Below are 24,916 nucleotides of genomic sequence, written 5' to 3'. Positions count from 1 at the left end.
GAGGCTTGTGAGAGGCAAAGCTATAGCAACTCTGCAAGATAACCAAGATAGGTCTCAACTGAGAGCAAGCAAGGCTACACGTTAAGTTCTCTTAGACTTTACAGTACCTCTGGTTAGAAGAAATGGTTCCAGTTGGCTTCTGTTCCTGTACAGCTCTGCAGATCGTATTGTTACTGGACCTCAGTCGTAGGGACAGGAGGGAGGACGCCTGGGTACTCCTGCTCTGCAATGGGAAGGTCAGTGGCAGCAATGGGCAAACTTCAATTCAGCAGTCCTTCAGTGTTTCAGCTCCTCGCGCCTGACAGCAAATAGCAACACTGCGGTTCTCCGATACCACTCTGTACTTTACTCGCATCTGGGGTCCAGCACTCTGTTGAGGTGGCTCAGGCTAGGTCAGTCCTGCTTCAGGGAAGTCCGGAGGATCTTCCTGGCGCTTGGGTCCGACTTAAATGCAACACACATAATCTGGTGTACCTCTGCCTGGCACTTCGGTTCCAGCAGCAGCAGTGGAAATACAGCCAGCTCAGAGGATGTCCAGACGGGCTTACTTTGGAGTGGATTGGTCCCACCAACTCAAGGGGAGAAGTCGTCCTTGGTGGAGGCGAATTCGGAGCTTCAGCAAAGCAGCAGGGCTTCACCGAGTAAACCAACGGTCCAGGAGTTGCAGCAGGCAACTCTTACAAGTTCTTCTTCCGATTCCTTCGTCCAGTGGTCGTCTGCCTTCCAATCCAAAAAGCCTAGCTTTTTATGCAGGTTTCTCCCATTCATTCCAGCCTAGCTATCGATGACACAGCAGGGTGGCTGTCCTTGCCGGCCAGCCAGCTGTCCAATCACCTTTGGGTGCATTCCTGTAACCGAGGGGATTAAGCACATCGTGCACATCCCTCACTTCCTTACCCTGCCAGACACCCTGGAGCCAGACGCGGGCTTCACTCGTGAATCTCACCAAAACAAACAAAGGTACCAAAACATGGTTTGGCGCGCAGAGTAAATCTCAAGAAGGACCTTTCCACAAAGAAATGGCGAAAAAAGAAGACCGGGCCATTTTGACAAAAATGGCACCCTTGGGTGCTTTACTGCAGCTGCGAACGCAGCCGGTATGTGCACACCACAGTAGTTAAAAGTAAACCACTGCCACCAGCCACTCAGTGAAGATAGGGTAACATCAAAATGTTACATGAGAAGCTAGACAAAGTGGATACTAAGTAACCCCTCCAGCATTCTATTGTAAAATAGTGTGTGCTGGGTCTAGAAAGTTACAAATGTAAGTAAAGTCAATTTCACTTTAATGCTCTGGGAAACAGTAGTTTATCCCAGAGAAGGTATTTAAACCTTTGGGAAATCTGGAAGACTTTCCTTTGCCACTGCACTGAAGGTGCTGATTGGTACAATGTAAAAGATGATGCCTATGGAGTTGGTCAGACTCCATAACCAAAAGAAACACAAAGTTCAAAAAATCACATTAAAATACAGGAGAGCGGGGGGGGGGGGGGGGAGAAAAGGGTCTCACTCTCTCCAGGTTAAAAAAATCAAGCCTCAAAACCCAGCAAAGTTGCTAGGGGTCTCTAAGGTAGAGGGAATTAGCGCATGAGCATCTACTAACTTGTGCTGATCCCGAGTATATTTGATTGCTACATACATTGCACTTTTTAAAGAATGCTCATTTAAAAATGTACATTAAAGAAATAACTATTTATAACTGAAACCTTGAGTGTAAGTGTTACTTGGAAATACGTATTTCATTGCTACAGCTCTACAGCTCACATTATCCCTCTTGAGATAAGCCTGGTTGCTCAGTCACATTACCAACGCGTGTAGTACAGACCTATCCCAAAAGGTGGGTTACCTAATACCAAGCAGATAAGTGTTGTGTAGTTTCACACAGAGTTACTGCACCAATTCTTAACTAACAGCAGCTTATTTAATACTTTCACAGAGTGTTGTTTGACCTGTACATAAAGTGGGCAAAGCTCCCTTTGCTTGACACAGAGCAGCAGAGGCTTCAACTCCTTTCGGTTAAATGTGTGAGATGCTCCTGGATGCACTAGTTGCTGAGCAGAAGAGTGTAAAAACAGAGGAAAGCAGAACGTGTAAGGTGGATGGGTTCTTAAATACGATCAATGCACAGGTCTTACCGTGTGGGCCTGTTGTGGCGGTGTGCCATGAGTAAAGCTTCCAGGGGAGGCAGGGCGTGTGTATGCCAAAGCAGCCTGGAGGGGAAAGAAGAAAGCATGATTAACTGTCCCAACAGGAGCAAGGTTGCTGAAGGGAAGGTAGGCTTCCAGCAGGAGGCAGTATTTTACGTAATTTCAAGTGTAAGTGTTACTATGGGTCCAATTCCCTATGGGTAGTATTCCCAAGGACTGCATTGTGGCCGACTTAACAGGTGACAATTCTCCCCAACGGGCAGGATTTGATTATCAACTGGTGTCATGATTTCCAATTGGTGGATCTTTCAACTGGCCATGGGATGCGCAACACGTGGCCAAGATTAGATTCCCAATGGGCAGCAAGACTAAATTCCCAAAGAGCATGGTCTATGTAAGAGTCACATTACTATGACTTCTGGGGCATTGTGGTATACAGCAAGTAGCCAATACCATAGGAGCTAAAGGCTTTAACATATCAAAAAGGATATTACTACTGCAATCATTCTCCAGAGCAAATTATATGTTTGTAGGGAAGATATTAATTCCGCTTTGATTAACTTTTAAAATCACAAGGAGCCCCTGACACTCTGGAGAGCTAGGACGCATAGGAGCCATGGTGGGGCCACAAGCCCTTTACCTTGGTCGGCTGCATCTGCACAGTGAGCTGGGGAGCGGGCAGCAGAGTCTGGGTGGCATGAATGGCCTGAGGGTGCATCGGGCGCAGCGGTGACTGCAACACAAAGAAGAACACTGATCAGACTGTGAAAGTAACCAGGATAAAAGGTCACTGGCTAAGTTCCAAAGGGGGGGGGGGGGGTGTGTCTCTGGGGGGGCATGGGTGCAAGCAGGGCATAAATTCGGGACTGGCATTGAAAGGAGCCTATGAACTAGGGCACTTGACAGTACAGGTAGAATAGAGAATTCAAATATTAACGTCTAGGGAAATATAGCTAGAAAAATATAGTACCAGGGAGTACTGCTAGGACAGAAAGCAGACACAGGGACCCAAACTGCCCAAGGGCATAGGGGAAGTTAAACCTAGATTAAGACTAAAGGGTGACATTTTAGTCAACCAAGACAGAGGAGACTGTAGATGAAAAGGAGCTGCATAATCAAGAAAGTAATGACATGCAGGCCCTCTCATACGGAGAGCACTGTTGTCAGAAGAAACAGTAGGAAGGCATTACAATTCAGAGAACTAGACATTTATTGCAGTGCTGTGGGGTGACACTTGGCCTCGGGAGTGACGATCGGTTCAAGTTGGTTAACCTCCATCTGACATGTATGGAAAGTGGGAAATGAGCATCACAGGATGATAGAGAAGAGCAGCATCACAGCAAGGAGCATTCTGCACTCACAGAGTCTGTGAATCCCGACTGCTGGTTCGCATGCTCCAACTGCTTCTGCAAAGGGATTCCAGCGCTTGGAGGGATGAAACCTAGGACAGCAGGAGACCATTGGTTAGGAGACAGACGGAGGTTGGAGAGAGAGAGAGAGAGAGAGAGAGAGAGAGAGAGAGAGAGAGAGAGAGAGAGAGAGAGAGAGAGAGAGAGAGAGAGAGAGAGAGAGAGAGAGAGAGAGAGAGAGAGAGAGAGAGAGAGAGAGAGAGAGAGAGAGAGAGAGAGAGAGAGAGAGAGAGAGAGAGAGAGAGAGAAATATGCAGTAAAGGGAGAGGTAGAACGAAGAACAAGTACAGAAGAAGAAACAAAGCAAGACAAATAATAAAAGGACGATACAAGAGTGAAAGATTACCAGGTCGCTTGGCCTAGGTCCCACCAGCAACTGCATTGGTTTGGCCAAAAGGAAATCTCAAGATGCAGTCCACCCTAAAAATAAGATGGTGCCCCGGAAGTGCCAGGTGCAAGCAGAAGCCACAAAATGATTGGTGTAGATTTCCTTTCCACTCAAGGATCCAGACACCTGCATGGTATCCCCTCCACCACACCGTGCTGCCCACTCGCCATGGTCTACCATGAGCACCCTCCTGCAAATCCCTCGACCACCACCCCCGGAGTTGAAAACATGAATCAGGTTTTTACTGCATGCATCAAACTTCCTCCACACTTCAGAGGCAATTCATCCCTTAATGAAACTGCTGTGCTACACAGGGTCATGCTCCGACAAACGGCCTACCGCGTTCAATCTAACTCTCACGATAGTGTCCTTATGGAGATTAACGAACATCGCTAAAAGGGGCTTTGGCAGCCCCCAACTTTCCAGCTTTTAACAAAAGCCTTCCCTATTCACTGGGTCAAAGGCCCTCGAGGGGTCTTTAAAGAGCTGGTCTCCCCCCCACCCCAGGATTTTCCACAAAGATTTCCCAACATTGTTCCATTCAGCGCTGTGGAATGACCCAAGCATGCCTTGGTAGGACGTTTCTTTGTCTGGCCCAGTGGTCTAGCTCCTTCCAGAGTAATCCCACAAATATCTTGCTTTCTACGTCAAAGAGGGCAATCGGACAGTAGTTATCCGGTTCCGTGCGATCACCCCCCTTGAAAATGGGGATAATAATGGAAGTCTTCCAGGAAGGGGGGAGATTATCTTCGCTCAAGGAGCTCTTGAAAAAATATGGTCAACAACTTAGACCATAGGCCTACATTACCCTTAAGTTCCTAGTAAGTTAAACCATTCAGTCCAGCTGCCCTGCAAGAAGAGGTTTTAAGTATCAATTCTGACATGTCACCCTCCGAAAAGTCCAACTCCCAAGGTACATTAGGGATCTTGAAACAGGATTTTGATGGAGACTGCTTGTATTGAAAATTTAAATATTTAATCCACTCTTTCTGCTACTAAATTACTTTGGATAGTATTTTGCGGGGTTTCTAGATGGTGCACTAAAGCCCAGAAGTTACGAGAGTTATTACACAAAGTTCCGAGCATCAACTCTCCGTGCTGGAGCCTGAGCATTTCATGATGCCGGGACCAGTTTTTATAGTCTCTCCTTAAGTTGTTAGCTTTTACTTTATAGCCTTCTGGATCAGAGATTTTATATCTCAAGTCCCTCAACTCCTTTCGTAGGTCTCTTTTTACCCCAACCAGGTCTCCTCATTAAACGCATGTTGCTGCGATCTCTGCTTGCGATTATTTGTACAGGTGGGACAGTCAGTAGACCATAACAAATCCTGAAAGGCCAGTGGACTGCATCTATTCTTCAAAGCACATTCAGGCAACCACTGTAGCTCGTCTTTTAGGTGTTTTCCCCTCCCTTCTATACTTTACCAACCTATTTTTACCATTATTAACGGACAGTGGTTGGTATGGACGCTCTACATTCTTAGAGAAGTCCCAGGTCATTATTGCTTCCAGACAATTAGGATCACTTGTACCTCCATCTTTGACCAAAAAATGTTTACAGGAATCATAGAGCTGGGGGGAAAGGAACAAAATCAATGTTAGAGGTCAGACTGCCGAGTCTCCATCTCGCTGCCGGCAGAGTGTCTCCCTCCATTGTACCATTAATCATTTCGAGGTTCCACTCCAAAAGGAACGCTACCCATCTCCTACCGAGGGCAGTGACTCTTGGCAGTGTATCCGCCCTCTCTGGCTAAAGTTCTAATACATAGTGTGTTTAAGTACCCAGCTAATAGCACTTGTATTCCAGGATACTCTAAATTCACTCTGGTCAGAAGGTCTGCAAGGGATTCTAGGAAGGCTGAGAGGTCGATACAGGTGGGGATCCAATAAACATTTATAGCAAGTAGCTTTTGCTGTAATTCACTGGTTCACAACTTCAGTTTTGCTGCCACGATTCCTCTAGATTTAGTGGGTATAATTTCTGACTCAGCAATTATACCATTTCAGGTGGCGATAGTAAGTCCACTAGAGTGTCTCCCCTTCCCCTGAAGTAATGCTGCAAGGTTGTAAAACCCTCTAGTTGGAATTAATTTATCAGCCATGTTTCATGGAAGTATATTAAAATTGTTATTTCCAAAAATATTCTCCTTCATGGTTCTAGTTCTGAAACAATTGGAACCCCACGTATTCTCCCCAAGAACAGGTGTGACCTATACTGAATGTGCATGAAAAGGTTAGACTTACCTAGACTACTGTTAGACCAAAGCATAGACCTTAATTAGAGAACTGTGTAAGGACCGTTTTTCTGAAGTCCAACTAAGGGCTCAATAAAACCATTCATCTGAAGCAGTACAAGACTCCACTCTTAGTTTAAGGCTGTACCACCTGAGTTCATGGTAGCGTAGACAAGAGCAGCCAGGCTTATCTTAGGAGGGAGAGAGGGCTGTAAAATGTTGAAAAAGAAATCACTATTGGGCCACAAGCTGGGAGGCTTGTGATGGGCAAAGCTGCAAACAACTCTGCAAGAGGCAGCAAACGCAAGTCTTAACTGGGAACAAGCAAACTACACAACAAGAGGCAAGTACCCCTTAGTTCACAGTACCTTAGGTCTGAAGAAATGGTTCCAGCTGGCTTCTGTTCCTGTTGTAGTATGGAAGATCCTGTTCCCGGGCCTCAGTCGTGGGGACAAGAGGTAGGACTTCTGCGACTCCTGCACTACGATTAAAAGGTCGGAGGCAGCAATGGGAAAAGTTCAGATCAGCAGCACCTCGCAGTTTCAGCTTCTCACGAATAGCACCACTGTGGTTCTTGGACACCTTGTGGACTTTCATTGCTTCTGGGTTCCAGCACTCTTCAGGTGGCTCAGGCTTGGTCCGCCCTGCTTCGAGGGAGTCTGGAGGATTTTCCTGGAGATCGGGTCCAGCTTAAAAATGATGCAATAGATTCTGGTGTTCCTGTCCCCTGGCACTCAGTTCCTGCAGCAGTAATGGAAGTACAGCCAGCAGAAAAAAGAATTTCTAGTAGAGTTCGTCTTGGGGTCGATTGTTCCCACCAACTCAAGGGGAGAAGTCTTCCTTTGCAGTGCTTCTCTAGTCGAGGTGAACTTGGAGTTTCGGCACTGCAGCAGGGCTTCTCTTTCAAGTTCTTCTTTGGATTCCTTCGTCCAGTGGTCGACTGCCTTCCTTGCAAAAGACCTTGCCTTTTATGCAAGTCTCTCCCATTAATTTGCAGCATAGCTATCGCTCACAAAGCAGGATGGCTGTCCTCCAAGGGCAGCCAGCCAGCCAATCACCTTTTGGTGCATTCCTGTAACCAAGAAGACCAAGCACAGGAAATTTCGGGCACCTCCCTTGCTTCCTGCACTGCCAGACACACTGGAGCCAGAGGCGGGCTTCACTAGTGATCCCTGCCAAAGACAAAATTAACAAAGGAACCAAACCTGGTTTGGCGCACAGAGTAAATCTCAAGCAGGACCTTTACAATAAGAAAATGGTGAAAAAAAGAAGACCAGGGTCATGTTGACAAAATGGGCACCCATAGGTGCTATACTGCAGCTGTGAACGCAGCGCAGCCCACAGTAAAAAAAACACTATGGTAGGAAAAAGTAAACCACTGTCACCAGCCATTAATTGTAGAAAGGGCAACAAAAATATTACATAAGAAAGTAGACAAAGGGGATACTAAGTAACCCCTCCAGCAGTCTATGGAAAGTGAAGTAAAGTCAATTTCACTTTACTGCTCTTGGAAACAGTCGTTTAACGAAGAGAAGGTATTTAAACCTTTGGAAAATCTAAAGGACTTGCCTGTGCCACTACACTGAAGGTTCTGTTTGTCACAATGTAAAAAGATGATGCCTATGGAGTTTAAAAGACTCCAAAACCAAAAGACAGTGTTCAAATCAAAGAAAAATACATGAGAGTGGGAAAAAGGTCTCACTCTCTCCAGGATTAAAATCCTTAAGTCCAGCAAAAGAGCTGGGGGTCTAAGGTAGAAGGGAATTAGCACATTCTGAGAATTCTCACTAACAGTTACTTTTGGATTACCTTCAGTAATACAAGGGTAGCAGACACTAACAGTTGTACCGTGACGCTCAGCAAGCCTTATACTAAGAGTGGAGTTTTGTACTGCCTCAGTTGAATGGTTTTACTAAGCCCTTAGTTGGACTACAGAAAAACTGTCCTATCACAGTGGTCGACTGTCTGTAGACCTAAAATCCTCGCCTTTTATGCGGGATCCCATTCCTTCACACTCATGTAGCTATCCTCCAGGACAGCCGTCCAGTTAGAACTGGTTTTAGCCAGGCATTCGTACAAAGGACAGCAAAGTTTCAGGCTCCACCCTCACTTCCTGCCTTCCCAGACACACATGAGGCTGGGCGGATTTCAGAGATGAAGCCCGCCAAAAGGCGAAACATACAAAGGACCCAATCCTATACTAAAGGATAGAGTAAAAGCCGAGAAGGAACTGAAACAAAAAATGGCGAAAAAAAGAACACAGGCCAGCTTGGAAAAATGGTCACCCATGGGTGCTGTACTGCAGCTGAGAAATCAGCCTGCTAGTAACCTGCACAAAAAGGTAGTAAAAAGGTAACCACTGCCACCAGCCATTTAAGTCAGTTAACAAAATGTTATATGAGAAGTAGGATAAGGAGTTGCTAGGTAACCCCCCTCCCATCCAGCACTCCACATAAGGTGGTGTGTACTGTACCCACAAAGGAGAAGTTAGGTAAGATAAAAGTTATCATACTATTCTTGGGAACTGTAGTTCTCACAAGAAAATGTACTTAAAACAGTGTCCAAGGGACTCCTCAATGACACTGCACAGAGGGTGCTGTGTGTCACTATATGAAAAGTGAATGCCTATAGAGTTTGTCAGACTCCATTAAACAGTAAGAATAAAAAATCCCAGTCAGAACAAAAACGCATGAGCGAGTGGCAAAATGTTCCACTCACTCAGGTTAAAATCAAAAGGTTAAAATCAAATAGAATCCAGAGTCCGCAAAAGTACTGAGGTCTCTAAGGTTGGAGGGAATTCGCACAGAACTGAAACAGTACCGATTATATTGTTTTAATCAGTTGAGGAATTCAAAGTTCCAATAACTAGCCCAGCAATTACCTCCGAAGACCTAAACATAGGTTTAGTAGTGAATTATTGTCAATGCAAGGTGAGGACGCCACTACTTTCTCAGTCGTTTCAATATTATCAGAGTTAGGCAGGACAGGAATCTCAACGTGTGAGTGTACCCTATAATATCCAGTTATTTCACTTTGTACGGCTAAGCTGCCGTCCTGTTTATCTTTTTTGGGGCACGGTACCCCATTCGCATGGATATCTCCCACCAGGGAGTTCCGAGCTTACTTACCCGCACGCGAGAGAGTGCAGCGCAAACCATATTTCCTCACCCTATTTGGGTACATAATCAAGGATAGGCAGGGAGCAACAGCCCACTCACCAGCGATCAGTTCTACGGCAATACACATGTCAACATTATCAGCGTGCGACAAGCAATTCTGGATCTACAAAGAACATCCACCACTCTTGCGCCACTCTCCGCCTTATTTAACAATTGATGCCAACAGTCACTGCTCACGGCCCAGTGTGGTTACTAACAACTCTTAACATACTACTGAATTGGCTAGACCTGTGGGTCAGTGTAACTCGGGCTCAATGAACAGTGCAGTATGGATCGACTGAAACAAAGGAGGAGCTGATGTAAAAAAAAAACTGCTGTGCCCCCCAAATAGCTACTGGAAAGTGCAACACCTAATGAGCCGCTGCACCAGCCACCAGTAATGCTCCCCTCTCCCTCAGCTCACCAGCGACCAATACAACAAAGGCGCTCAAAGGCACCCAAAAGCAGCGCAGCTCACCTCCCAGGAATGAGCCGAGCATCAAGAGCAAGGGTCGCTCGGATTTCACTTGCAGTTTCTCATTCTAATTTTGACAAGTCTGACACCTTGGTGCGCTGCATCTTCCCCCGACCCCCAACAAATGTATAGCGTCAAGCCACACTGCCAACGGCAAACAGAGGAACACTACAGCAGCCTTTTAAGACACCTTGAAGTGGGTTATTGCACCAGCGGTAGAGATCTGGTAGCACATACACTTAATGTAGCGCCCAGTCGATCATAGTTAAGTTCGGCAAATAAGTTGCAATACTTGGAACGGAAAATATGGGATTACAAAACAAACAAACAAAAAAAAGGAAGATATGCTAAGCGGACCATAAAGAAAGTCATTTACAGAACGCAGGAAGGCACACAGTTGGAGAGGTGGGGCAGCAGCACCCAGCAAGGAGAACAAAGAAAGAGGTAGGGAGGCTGAAAACCTAAAGAGGATACACAGTCAAATACACACCTGTCTGTGCGGTTGGAAAGTGTCCATGGACGCTGTAGGCCTGAGGTTGGTGAGACAGATACTGCATGGCTTGGAACGCAGACGGTCCTATTTAGAAATCAAAACCAGTTTGTTTACGATAATTTCTACTTCCCCAGTAGCTTTTAATTTATTGGTTCATGACCTGTGCCTCTATTCAAAATCGGTCACAAAAATCATAGCACATTGTTTTTTCTTTCATTAATTAAATGCATTGGTTAAACATAACCTTTAGCAACATAAATACATACATGTATATACAAAAATGAGTTTCATATTATAAAGTCATTAGAAAAACCTTCCAACTTAATAAAAACGAAAATAAGGCATATTGTACTATTACTGCCCACCCCACCCCACAAATGCACCCAGGACCCAGACAGTTACCTCGAATCGGTTGACCCCCGGCGTAGCTCACCGGCACAGCCTGACCTGGCCCAAAACCATGTGGAGATTGGCTAACCGCATAAGGACTGTGACTGGACTGACTGGATGTGTATTGGCCGTGCTCTGGTGTGCCTGGGGCGAATCCGGGCTGCCCCGGATAGTGACGAGACTGAAAGGAAGAAAGAAAAATAAAGAACACAAATATGAAAATTCATTAAACACAACTGAAACAAACCCATGAAAGACTCAAGAGTTAAAAGAAAGCACAAGTCGTACAAAGGGAAACAGGACCAGCATCAAGCTGAAGTAATTCTTCAAAATATACAAACTTATAAGATGCTAAACAATTCCAAACCTTGCTCGCTCTGCAGGAGAATATAGATTCTGACACACAACAGAATACATTATGATAGAACTCATGTTGGTGCAAGTATGTAGTAGAGCTGCATGGTGAAGAACAGGCTGGCAAGAAGCAATGTGCTAGAAGTGCCTTGTTTTGGGAGATACTTGGTAGTGAGGTAGTTACCGCCATCACTTGTGATCCGAACATCTGTTTAGCTCGATCTGCCATGAGTGTGGTTGGTCGGTTGTGTCCCCCAGGGCTACCTGTTGAAATTAGAATATGGTCAACGAGTGGTCAGAAAATCAAACCTCCACCTTTCAGTTATGTCCCTGCAAACAACATTGCTTCTCTCAAAACGCCCACCGTTGCCATCCAACCAATAATTTGGCACACCCACTAAAGAAATTTAAATAACACCACTTCAACATGCAAATACAGGTCCATTATGTGATTGCTAAGAAAACTTGAAGACGTCTCTTTCTTACGAATATTGTCATTACACCCAGATAGGGATCACTAGGTTTGGAAAGCTGGTGTCCTCATTTTCTAGTAAATAGTCGAGCAAAATCGGTTCCACCTCGACTTCCCCCAATGCCCCCCCGCCCCCAAGTGCTTTCAACATCCGAGTTGGTTTTGATTTTTCTGTTGTAGTTGGCTTCATCAGAGCTTTATAAAAAGTACATAACGGCTTTGTATGGAAGCAACCAGAAATGTCCTCAGAGGTTTTTCCTTATGCCCATTTTCCAGTGAAAACAACAACATTCCCGTCAATTTTTAATGTTTTTGGAAGCAGTTTTCTTCTTATGGCAGCCATCTGTTTTGTGAGCTGTTTTTCAAGCCCAAAAGAGTAAGTGACAAGAGGAGAAATGGATTTAAAGGTCCTGCCCAAGTTACTACCGCTGCTAGTACTACCACCACCAACACTACAAGTACTACAACAGGTACTACTGCCAAAACAACTCCTATTACTGATAGTAGTACAGATTCCAATGCGGTTCGCAGTACGAATCTTGCGGATACGTTTACTAATGGGAAATGAAAATGCCATTTGTAGTAATAGCACTGCCACAATAGCAGAACCATTATCAATGGTAGTGGTAACACTACTATGAGTAGATGGAGTAGTACTACTATGAGGACCCTTACTGGAAACTGTTCAAGTAGTATTACTATCAGTAATATGGTTACTACTATATAGATATAGTAGTACTAGCAGTCTAGCAGTCTTGCTACTTGTATTAGTGCTTCTAATATTTCAGTACTAACACTTAGTAGCACAGTTACAACAGATGGTGTTAGTACTGCTGCTACTACCCATCATACATAGTACTGGTAATAGCTCTATTGATACTAGATATAATACTTCTGAGATTAGCAGCTATATTACTGCTATTCATAGCAGTGCTATTACTACTGGAGGAACTACTATTGCTAGTACTAACAGCAGCACTATTACTTCTGGTACTACCAACACTCTTATGTCTGGCACTATGTATTGGTGGGGCAGGTTTAGCATATCAGTAAAGTAGTATGTGTAAAGTAAAAGAAAGACACCTTTTCTTTGGCCGTTTGCTTAGAACATTGATCTGCAGAGCACACTTCCCAACCTCTGATGTCACGGCCTCTCCTACATTTTAAAGTAGCTCACACAAAGGAGGTTGACCACAATGCTTACAGATATCTTGCATATATTGCAAAGGAGATAGATGGGAATGCAAAGGTTTCATTCACTAGAAAATAGGTAAAAGATCGAATGTTCCCAATAGTAAATTTTTTCGATAGTTGTAAATACCACATATCCCCTTTTTACTATATTGCCCCAAATTCCTTGGAAATCTCGCCTAATTCTCGACTATTCTGGACTTCTAGAGCTTCCATAATGGTAATCGGCTGTGAAACTATTCTGAACTACTAGCGTATTGCGGACCACAGTGGAATCATCCTCTTAACAGAGTATTTCAAAGAAATGACGAGGCTTACGGAACCACAGTTTGCTAAACACTTGGCAACAATTAGGTATACATCCATGCAATTACAGTGGAATACTGCCTGGTGTAGACACTATTTATTGCCTGCAAAATATATGAAAACATCCCCCAAAATTATTCTGGTTTGTTTAATCAGCAAGCTACCTTGGTACAGTGCTAGTAAACTCCTTTGTCCATTTTATTCAGCTCAGGATTCCCACAAACACAAGCACTAGGGGCTGGTTTGATTAGTCAATAGAACTCATGTGTTCAGATTGGAGTATTGCAAATGTTCTCCTTTTCTCTTACCCGCCTGGGTTTTTGGCAGCAGGAAGAGTGGGTTGAGTGGGTTGGATGGCACATCCAGCACTCAAATGACCCTTCCAACACACAAGAGCCTTGTAGACGGATCGGTGAGTTAAACACGGTGCCAGCTGCTGTGGACCCAGGTGGAATGGAATTTTCTCTGTCAGAACATTCACAATACAGCATGCCAGTGGCAAAAATGCACCAACTTGGGCAAGAACAAATTAAAATAAGAACAAAATAAAAACATAAAAAATAAAAATCTCCCAAACTCATCTCGCCCACCCACCCAACACGAAAAGTGCAAGTTAACATGACCAGCCAAACAGGAGCCGGGGCCAGTCCAGTAGCATAACTGGGCACACAAGCCAGGAAAATCAGGAATCTAGGAGGCAAAATAAGACAATAAGAGCCCATAAAGATGTACAAACAACAAAAACCAACCTTCTTAATCATTAAACCCAAAAGGCCACCCTCCAACCACAATGATCAGTGATACAGAGCGCAAAGGACAAGAAATAAATCCCTCCAACAATGTCCTTGAATCTTATTGGAGTTCAGCACTTGCCTAGCTGCAGAGTCCCTGGTCCAACCCACATATGTTGACCTACTGGCAGGGTGCAGGCAGAGGTGCAACCCTCCGCTGGTCGCTCCCTTTCAAGACCAGATGAAATAACATCTGTCGATCATAGCGACTAATCAAGATGAATCCAACCTTGACAACCCAATCAATATGTAAGGAAGCAAAACGAAGCAGCTGCAAGGAGACATGCAGAACTCTGCAAAACACCTGAATAAGTAACACATTTTAATGGCACTTATGCCATCAAAAGAGCTTTATTTCGGAAACGTACACACGCAAATGACTAAAGAGGGCATATCTATCCTCCCACCAGCATCAGTTGAGCACATAGCAACACTGGGTGGGGAGTTTGGGAGGAAGTGGTATAGGCAAAGGATTCTCAAAGAAGACTAGCAATGGCTAAGAGGGTGTTGCGAGTAGATTTTGGAAAGGGTGGGCGTGGTGTTGCCAGGAAAGCCAGTAGAGGAAACCACATTTTGCTGATAAATTGAAAACCAAAGATTGCCCTCCTTTAGAACATGGCACTGAAGAGCTTTGGGCCTTCTCACGATGATACAGCATTTGTTGGGGTGGCTAGGAAGGGTCCCATCATTCAAGTTGCAATCGCCATATTGATGACCGGGAAGAGGCGGACGGAGCACAGTTTACATTTTGTTCAGAACGGATACAATATTAGCTTGCATGCGTGCATGAAAGATTAAGTATCGAATCTACCAAATGTTAAAACATACATGTACCTTAATATAAATGTTAGGTAAGATTTTAACATTGGTGCTAAATCTACCTCATGTGAGCACCCCAGAACATTTTGCTTTACTGTGGATTCTTTTTCCCTATACCCAAGTTATTGGCAACCTTTCACCACACTCACAAACCTTTTACTCTTTATGGGTGCCACTTTTAAGACTCGCCATAGTGTCTTTTTAATTGAATTCCTTTTGACAACTTTTAATATGTACCTTTTTATTGTTACATGCTCCCCCTTTAATTTTCTCGGGCTATCCTTGAGAACTACAGTTCCCAAGAATATGTTATCCTCTCTAAACTTTATTTAGGTGAGACCAGCACACCCCACCTTATGTGGAGTGATGGGGAGGTACAATGCATCTCCTTTCTCATTCTAACATTTTTGTTACAGGGACAAGCTTACCTTTAATGGCTGGTGGCAGTGAACTTTTTTACAAATTCGGTACACCTTTACTGCGTCCGTTTCAATGAGTGCTCATTTTACCAAAACGGCCCAGTCTCTTTTTTCACCATTTTAGAGTTACTTTTCCTTTCTTGTTCCTTTCCATGTGTCAATTTTATCTTCGGCGGGAAACCTCAGCCAAGCCCGCCCAGTCACCAGAGTGCCTCTGAAGCCAGGAAGCCTGTTAGGAGTCCAAAACTTTGCAGCTTTATGTCTTCCAGCCTGTCTGCTAGAATCCAGTTCAAACTGGGAGGCTACCACTGCCCCTCCCCAAGTTTGAATGGCTGGGGTCCTGCATAAAAGACTGATCCTGGAAGCTGAAGAGTTAGTCGACCACTGGACCTGAAGCCGAAGAGGAAGATGAAGAAACCGCAGCTCAGATTATTTCCAGCAAACGGAGAGCCTACTGTGTAACCAGAGCCTGCATTACCCTTCCTTTCAAATGAACTGGGGACTTCAAAAACAACGACCCAGAGCATGGTGAGATCCACTAGACTCAAGAAGACCTGCATTTTGAGCCATCCCATGTCGTGCTCTGACCTTGCGTGTCTGCAATACCCCAATACCCTGAGCCAACGTGCAGTGCATCGTCTTTCAAATTGAACTGAAACTTTAGTGGCATCCTGCTGGACCTCCAAAGAAGATAATAGAGTAATTAAAAAAATATAAAAGTCCTCTCACCAGAGTGCTGGTCCTTGCAAGTGATGAGAATCCGACCAGCGATAGTCACTCAGAAAGAGCACCAAAACCACAGAGCTGCATCCAACCGCTTAGAAACTCTTCCCTGGAGTCTTACCCGTGATCCCTGCTGCAAAACCCCTTCCAGCCCTTAGGTCTGACCTATACAAAATGTGTATGATAAGTTCCGACCTCCCTAGAATTACCGTTAAGTATTCTGAAGGTTCATGCTTTGGTCTGTGTACCTTAAAGCATTGTGTTCTGTTTTTATTAATGCATTTATGACTATGACCAGTACTTAACCCATGGCTTAACTTGGCCTATTTGTATTTCTAATAAATCTTTCATTTTTAGAAGTGTTTCTATTGAATCCTTGCTATACTACAGGGTCTATGTACTTTCCTATAGTCATCTCTCCCTCTACGATAAGCATGGCTGCTCGGTCTGCGCTACCATTTCCTCGGATGGTACACCCTTATACTAAGAGTGGAGTCTTGTACTGTGTCCGTTGAATGGTTTTACTAAGCCCTTAGATGGACTTCAGAAAAACTATACCAAACACGTCAGCGAGACCATGTGCAACCATAATTAGCAATAACTGACCTAAAATCTTGGTTTTTCAATACTGTTTAAACCATTCACCAACGGCAGGACCTACTACAACAAATCCAAAGAAGGAGTGTTTTGAATAGGATCTGAAGATCAGCCTGACCAATAAAAAAGGAAGAAATGGGGAAAGATTGAATTTCTTTGAAGCGGTTTTGTCCAATCATATTTGGTTGGCAGAGAGTAATACATGTATCTGGGAGTATTTTAAATTGTTGCAAAAAGTATATCATCTGTATATATCCTTGTATTTCAGCCTTTCAGAAACCATCTGTGAAGGCGGAGTGTCTTGACCTCTAGATGGAGAACCCAATATTCCTCTCCCAAGAGAAGGTCCTCCATTAGTGGAAGACGCATTGGAGGGCAGATGGACATGTCCAGAAGGTACCACGTCCTACTGGCGCAATCCGGGGCAATTAGGATCATGCGTTTCCCGAACGTTCTCAACATCATGATCACGTGAGGAATGACAAACTGGAGGAAACGCGCACACAGGTGTAAATGGACAGTCTTCCACGAACAGGTCCCAAAAGGTGAAGAACTCTTGAAGGACCACCTGAGCTAGTTCCCACTCGTGGAAGACTGTGCTTGACCTGCTCAGAGTGTCCAACGCCGTGTTCTCCTCTCCAGCTAGGTGAACCGCAGATGGAGAGATTCCTTCCTGAATTGCCCAGTACCAGAGCTGCATTGCCTCTCTGCACAGTGGTAGTGACCCTACACCACCTCTCTTGTTGAAGTAGTACATGGCCACTGTGTTATCTGTCTGTTAGGAAAGAATTGATGCAGTCGCACTGTGTGGGACTACACAACACATCTGTTTGGTATTAGGTAACACACCTTTTGGTATAGGTCTGTACTACACAGGTGGTAGCATGACTGAGCATCCAGGCCTATCTCAAGAGGGGTAGATGTGAGCTGTGCAAATAAGTAGCCACGGTTTTAGTTAAACAGTTATTTAATTATCAATTTTTAAATAAGCGTTCTTTAAAAAAGCAATTCATGCCTGAGGAAGTTGGAGGGTCTAGGGGGACCAACAATGTCAATCCCCAACCTCACAAAAGGGACTCCCACAGGTAGGGGCACTAAAAAGGTGCCACATTTTTGGATCCACTCTTGCCAGAAGTCTGACAAGTGTGGCGGCTCCTACATCAGCCCCCATTTTGGGCCAGTAGAATTACAGAGATGGCCTCTCTTTGGTCCTCTTGAAACTCAAGTGACCAGCCAAAGGGATCTGATGTGCTAACTGTAGGAACTTTTGACTCACTCCAGGGGCCCAACCAGTCTCCTGTAGTCCCCTGGGGTAGACTCAGTAGGTTCACTGTAGAGGGGGCCATCCTCCCAGTAAAGCCTATGCTTCCCTGGGTCTTGCCCTTGCAGCTGGGAAGCCGTCTGCCCGCGCAGACCTTCTAGAGAGGGACACTTTGTCCTCTGTTGAGGTCTGCCCTAGAGTGTCCACCTTCTGCAAGTAAGGTTTGCAGCTCTGGATGGTCTCTAGGATCCAGATCTCCAATGCAGGGAAGGTTTTGTTCCAGCTCAGTGTCACCAGTAGCTGATTCCACAGAATTTCCCTTCCAATCTCCCCGTCTCGACCCATGCCTGCAACTTCGGCCTCCATATGGACTACTCTCTTTCCTTCTCCACTCACATGTCTCTAACCTCTCATACCTGTCATCACCACCTCTTCAACATCCGCAGGATCCGCCCCTCCCTCACCTTTCACGCTTCTAAACTCCTAATCTCCCTCCCTTATTTTCTCCCGTCTCTTCTACTGCTACTCTCTCCTCTTTGGCCTCCCTATCTCTCACCTGACTCCCCTGAAATCCATCTACCACTCCTCTATCCGTACTCTGTCTCCTCGGCCCTCGAGACTATCTCTACCTCACTCTCCCAACTCGGCTGGCTCCCTTTCCTCTCAATTGAAATTCCAATTCCTCTGCCTTGTCTACAAATCTCTCCATGACCTTGCCCCCCCCCCCTATCTTTCCCCCCTCCTCTCCGCTCGGCTGATCTATACCTTCTCACTGTACCCCCAGCACCTTGTGCCTCCTCACGCTTCCGCTCCTTCCAACTCTTGGCCCCCCTCCACTGGATCTCCCTACCTCTCCCCATCCGCTCCTCCCCACCTACTCATCTTTCTGCTCCTCCCTGAAAGCCCTTCTCCACCCCCCAACTCTCCTTCCCTACCTCTCCCCCCCCCAGACCCCCCCTCTTTTAAGTAAATTGTTCTATGTACTGTTCCACCGGTTTGTAAATATGCTTCTTCTTTTGTACTGTTATACTGTAAAGCACTTTGGAATAAAGCGCTATATAAACTCAATAAACAAACCTAATTTGGTTGGTCATCCCACTACACATCAGCTGGGGAAGGGGTCACTGGGGTGACCTAGGACAGTCCTCCCAGGTAGGTCCTTGTCCTATGTACAGGTTTCAGACCTTTCTTTTACCCCCCCCTCCTCCCCCTTGGATTTCTCCTTTGTCTCGGTTCTTTTCTTGGAAGTTGAAGGGAGGCCTTCCTGTGGACTGGAGGTATTGGACATCTCCTTAACCTCAAAATGAGATTCTCTTATGGTTGCCTCTCTGGCCAATCTTGTTTGCTCCTGCTTCTTTTTGCTTGGAGGCCCGGGGGTACCGACACTACTTTCCCAACAGGACTCTCCCTGGCACTTCATTCTATACACCAACGTGGATCCTAACAGTCATGTTATTGCACTGGATGAGAGCTGGCAGAATATGAACCATTAAGATAGAGCCTACTGCATGTTTAGTGGGACCTTTGGGTGCCTTAGCTACATTCTCAGGTTTGAAAAAAATCTTTCAACAACCACTGTAATGCTTGCCCAAGTATCTCCGATGGCAGGGGTCTCCTGATAATTTACAAGGACACTGTCCTTATAATTTTCTTTGGTGTTATCTGGAATGGAGTTATAATCATCGACATTCTGTTCCCACAGACCCAGGAACACTAAAGGTACACTGGCTTGAACTCCAATTGGGTCTTCAGCCAGTAATTGAAAGAGTGCACTTGCCATTTGTGCTTCTCCCTCAGGGATGAAGGATAAGGAGGCAGTGTGGACCCCTGAAGGTTACATCTGGGATCCGCTTTCAAATGGTCTACAGACCCACATACAAAACACTTCCCAAATGTTCTCTGGAATGGGGGTTTCTGTTGACCTCGCTCTGGTTTGGTGCCAGAGGGTTCACTAGACCCCACCAGGTTTCCCATGGAATGTACCCTTGTTATGTTTGTGGCCCTCTTTTAGATGGTGGGAATTAGAATTCTCGTTACCCTCTTTCTTGTGCCGCTTCCCCCTATTCCTTCTTGTGAGTTGCCCAAGAGTCTAGGAGTGGCCCTGTATGCTACCCATAAATCAGCAGCTTGTGCTAGCTTTTTAGGATCAATTTCCTTTAGGTCAGCTGTTAGGGAGAATTCTCAGAAATCTGCTAATTCCCCTTCTACCTTGGAGACGCCCAGTTCTTTTGCTGGACTTTAAGACTTAATTTCTAACCTGGAGAGAGTGAGCCCTTTTTCTCACCCTCTCATGTATTTTTATTGCGATTTGGACTCTTTTTTTTTTTACTTTGGAGTCTGACAAACTCCATAGGCATCATCTTTGCATTGTGACACACAGCACCGTCAGTGCAGTGGCAAAGGGAAGTCTCTTAGATTTCCCTAAAGTTAAAATACCTTCTCTTGGTGAAAGTACTGTTTCCAAGAACAGTCAAGTGAAATTGACTTTACTTACATTTTGTAACTTTCTAGACCCAGCACACACTATCTTACAATAGGGTGCTGGAGGGGTTACTTAGTATCCCCTTTGTCTAGTTTCTCATGTAACATTTATATGGTACCCTTTTGACAATTAATGGCTAGTGGCAGTGGTTTACTTTTTACTACCATTGTGCGTTTTTACCGCGGGCTGCGTTCGCAGCTGCAGTAAAGCACCCATGGGTGCCCGTTTTGTCAAAATGGCCCAGTCTTCCTTTTTCGCCATTTCTTGTTGGAAAGGTCCTTCTTGAGATTTACTCTACGCGCCAAACCAGGTTTGGTCCCTTTGGTCGTTTTGTCTTTGGCAGGATTCACGAGTGAAGCCCGCCTCTGGCTCCAGTATGTGTGGCAGGGGCAGTAAGTGAGGGATGTGCCCGAAACTCTGTGCTTAATCCCCTTGGTTACAGAAATGCACCCAAAAGGTGATTGGCCGGCTGGTTGTCTGGCAAGGACAGACACCCTGCTGTGTAACCGATAGCTAGGCTGGAATGAATGGGAGAAACCTGAATAAAAGGAGTTGCTTTTTGGCTTGGAAGGCAGAGTCGACCACTGGACGAAGGAATCTGAATAAGAACTTGGAAGAGACGACTGCTGCAACTCCTGGACCGTTGGTTTGCCCGGTGAAGCCCTGCTGCTGTGTTGAAGCTCCAAATTCGCCTCGACTACAGAAGCCCTGCAAGGACGACTTCTCCCCTTGAGTTTTTCAATCAACTCCAAAGTAAGCCCATCTGGACATCCTCTCTGAGCTGGATGTACTTTCCACTGCTGCTGCTGGAACCGAAGTGCATGGGAAAGGAACACTAGATTGCGTGCGTTGCTTTTAAGTCAGACCCGAGCGCCAGGAAGATCCTCTGGACTTCCCTGAAGCAGGACTGACCAGGCCTGAGCCACCTCAACAAAGTGCTGGAGCCCAGATGGGAGGAAAGTCCAGAGTGGTATCCGAAAACCGCGATGTTGCCATTTGCTGACAGACGTGAGGAGCTGAAACACTGAAGGACCGCCAAATCGAAGTTTGCTCATTGCTGCTGACCTTTCCATTGCAGAGCAGGAGTCCCCAGATGTCCTCCCTCTTGTCCCCATGACCGAGGCCCAGGAACAACAGGATCTGAAGAGCTGTACAGGAACAGAAGCCAGCTGGAACCATTTCTTAAAGTCTAAGAGAACTTACCTATTGTTGTGTAGCCTCGCTTGCTCCCGTCTTTGGTACCTTGCAGAGTTGCTATAGATCTGCCCCTCACAAGCCTCCCAGCTTGTGGCCCTTCAAGTGTTCCATCTTGTACAAACTTTACTAAAAACATTGTGCAAGACTTTTTAACCTACCTGCAAAGAAGATCTTTAGCTCCCCTAGACATTGTGCAATTAACATTGGTTGTCCTGGATCCCTCATTGACTCTGCTTTACCTCCGAATTTGTGCTGTGGCCCTTTCCCCCAGGAAAGGGTTAATTTTAGTCTACATTGAAAGGTTTCAAAAGTACTTACCAGTTTGCGAATTATTTGTTAACGTTTGTTTTATTCCTCACTTCTATCTTTTACACCAAACTCAGTATTGCTCTGAATGTACCAGTGATGTTAAATGTTAAAAGGTATTTATTTCGTGCACCGTCACCAACTGAGTTGGTCCCCAGCTGCTCTGGTGGATCTGTAAACAAGAAGGCAGGCAGGGTAGGGTTAGTCAGGATAAGAGGGAGTAGGAAAGTGAGAAAGGTGGTGTGCTGTTGGCGGCTTCAGTTTGATATACACCATGCACTAGTATTGGACAGGGCAAGACCTTGTGTGCTGTTTATGTGTGGTTGATGCGGTGTGGTAAAGTGCGTGCGGTTCGCTGGGCGAGAGTTGGTTGTGTGAATTTCCGGGTGAGTTAGGAATGCAGAGATTTAAAGGTAGGGTTAGTGGGGTGAGAATCCTGGTTATGGCACATCTTGTTCGATTACATTTTTATTACTATGGGTGGGGTTAGTTGCTAAAATTCTTTCTTGACCGTCTAACTGTTGTGGGTGTTAGCGTGGTGCACTCTCTGCTGTGTTCTAATGAACTTTGTATAATGTGATTGGGTGTGTCTATTCTCCTCCTCAGGTATCGGAGCTGGGGGTTGGGTGGCCCCTATTCCCTTGCTATCTATGTGAAATAGGTCTGTTGGAGCTTGGTTGTGGTACAGGGCCAGGATGTTATTGATGAATCGTCCAAGTGCTTCTGTCTTGGTTTGCCTATGTATTCAGTTTTTAGTGCCCTCCGCGCATGCCTATCTCGCATTATGTGGTTTGGTATGTCGTGGAGTGTCTTCCTTAGATTCGGTTTGTAGTCGATTGCTTGGTGGGAACCGGGATCGGTATCTTCATTCATCATTGTTTTAGCTACGGGTGGTCTAGTTACGCAGTGAAGAGCCAGAATTGGAGCAGTTTCCTGAATAGTATGTGGTTTCTTGTGTTCCGTATATATTCTTTGGTAAGTCGTTCCATGTTTTCTGTGCCTGGTGAGAGAAAGAGGATCCTCCGAGTTTTCTTTTGTTGTAGGGTTTCGGTTCAAGCGGATGTCGTTGCTTGATCTGAGCATTGATGTAGGCTTAACTGTTTTTGATTAATAGAGATAGGTAGATATTGGATAATAGCGGGGAGAAAGACGATCCTTGTGGCACTCCGCATGTGGAGTCTCTAAGGTTGGACTATTTTTTTTAGGAAGGATTTTCATCCATAGTAGGGCGGTGTCTGTTATTCCCAGTCTTTCTAATCTCGTTATGAGGATGTCATGGTTGTCTGTGTCGAATGCTGCGGATAGGTCTAGAAGTATCAAGGCAGTACTATTGTCTGACTCTGCGTTTGATTTTAGGTCGTTCCATATTGAGAGGAGAGCTGATTCCATTCCTCTCATTGGTCTGAAGCCAACGTGTGCCTGGTCTAGTAGGCAGTGCTCTTCTATGAATTCTTGGGTTGTTTTGTATATGTACGTTTTGAGCAGTTTAGGTATGTATGGGTTGTTGGAGATGGGTCTGTAGTTGGAGGTCTTCTACGTTTCCTGCTGTATCTTTGATTAGCGGCCTGATGTATGCTGATTTGAAGGAGTGTGGCACTTTACCTGTTGAGATTGAAAGGTTGAGGACATTCATGTCCGGGACGCAGGGGTTCTTGGGAGAACCCGATTTGTTGCTTCGATTATCAGTTTGACGAAAGTCTCCACTGATATTTCGGGGAAGCTTTGTAGTTTGTTCGGATGTTCCTCGTGAGGATAGGAGGTGTCTGTAGTTTGATCGCGTGGTCTGCTTTGTATGGTTTGTTGGATGGTAATGATTTTGAAGTGGTCTGCTAGGTCATTGCATAGTTTCGTCGATGGTATTGGCATGTTATTGCAGCCCGGTGGATTTTTTATTTCATTTATGATTTTGAAGAGTTCTTTTTGGGTGTTTGGTGCTTTGAAGATTCGGTTGTCATAGAGTTTCCCCTTAGCTTTTTTTTTTTATTTCCTTTTTGTATGAGCGGATATGTTGCTGAAAGTTCAGTTGATTTGCAGTGTTGGTTTTGATCCTCCATTCTAGTTCTTGTTTTTTTTTTTCTTTTCATGGTGCTGAATAGTGAGGTGTACCATTTTGCCATTGTTCTTTTACATGAATGAGTGAAAGGTTTTTCTTTGCTATGTCGTCTATGGTTGTTACGATCCAGGTTTGGAGCAGGGCTACTTTTTTGTCCAGGTCAGCTTCTTGTATAGTTTGTGGTTTGCCGAGTTCCAGGAGTGCAGTTAGGTTGGAGTTTTTGATGGTTCTCCAGTTTCTTTTCATGGTGATCGGTGGTTTGTCTTGTTGCTTGTTAATTGGCGTGGCCATTGTGATTGGAGGGGCCATTGTGATTATGAATGGGATGATGAGGTGGTCGCTCCAGAATATTTGAATTGGGGGGGCTGTGGTAATGAATTCTTTATTGGCGAAGATTGTGTCAAGTGTATGCCCTGCCGAGTTGGATGCTACTTTGACTAGCTGTTGTAGATTCATTGCTGCTAGATGGGCGATTAAAGATTTGTGTGGTTGTGGTTTCTTCATCCAGATGTTGAAATCTCAGAGGATGATCAGATGATTATGCTTGATGGCTAGGATGGGGATTGCTTCCGTGAAGGCATCTACGAAGGTTGCATCAAAGGTTGGTGATCTGTATATCAGTATGAATTTCAGGTATATTTTGGGATTTACTGATAGGCCTAGTATTAAGGAAATGTATCAATGTTTAATTGGTCTTCCAGTTTGATAGCCAGGTGTTCCTCATCGAGAATTGCCACCCCGCTTCCCCCCTTTTGGTTTCTCTGTTTGCTTGGACGCATTTGAAGTTTTCAGGCAGGCAGTTGAAGGTGGTCTTTTAGTTGTCTAGCCATGTTCCAGTTCCAAAAATAAATGTTGATAGCTCCGTCAGATAGGCTGTCATATATTTCGATCGAATGTTTGGACATGGACCTTGTGTTGATTAAATTACAGTGCTTTTTTTGGGTACAGTTTTATGGTTTTGTTTAGTGGTTGTTTCTCGTTTTGGTTTGTAGTTGTTCAGTTGTGGTGCTTCTGTATTGATGTTGATTGGATGAACAGCGACGGCTTCTTCATTGAAGCGGTCCACTAGATTGATAGCATGGCTGTTCAATTGTGCTTCTCTGGTGATGCCAATTGGTTGAAGATCAGCGATGGCTTCTTCCTCATTGAATCGGTCTGTTAGGTTGATGGTTGGGTTGTTGAATACCAGGGCCTTGTCGTCTTGTTTGGTATGTTGTGGGTATCGATGGTGCCCTCCTGTTCTTGTGATGT

At 45.1% G+C, this 24,916-nt stretch overlaps 1 protein-coding gene across 3 annotated transcripts in view; it reads right to left on the bottom strand.

The window, feature by feature from the left end:
* Positions 1-24,916, bottom strand: part of GPS2 (G protein pathway suppressor 2) — an 84,058-nt gene that overhangs the window by 8,411 nt on the left and 50,731 nt on the right. For 2 of the 3 annotated variants that reach the window (XM_069645737.1, XM_069645747.1), the window contains 6 exons: positions 11,233-11,312; positions 10,707-10,875; positions 10,302-10,388; positions 3,509-3,588; positions 2,788-2,880; positions 2,136-2,210 (listed from right to left, as the gene is read on the bottom strand). In XM_069645737.1, the coding sequence (XP_069501838.1) occupies positions 2,136-2,210; positions 2,788-2,880; positions 3,509-3,588; positions 10,302-10,388; positions 10,707-10,875; positions 11,233-11,312 (584 nt within the window). The remainder of the gene's footprint in view (positions 1-2,135; positions 2,211-2,787; positions 2,881-3,508; positions 3,589-10,301; positions 10,389-10,706; positions 10,876-11,232; positions 11,313-24,916) is intronic. The other variant, XM_069645757.1, reaches the window with a different exon arrangement.

This window comes from Ambystoma mexicanum, chromosome 1p, assembly GCF_040938575.1.
Source record: "Ambystoma mexicanum isolate Mex_15411 chromosome 1p, UKY_AmexF1_1, whole genome shotgun sequence".
Taxonomy (NCBI): domain Eukaryota; kingdom Metazoa; phylum Chordata; class Amphibia; order Caudata; family Ambystomatidae; genus Ambystoma; species Ambystoma mexicanum.
This window is presented reverse-complemented; position numbering and strand designations above follow the sequence as displayed.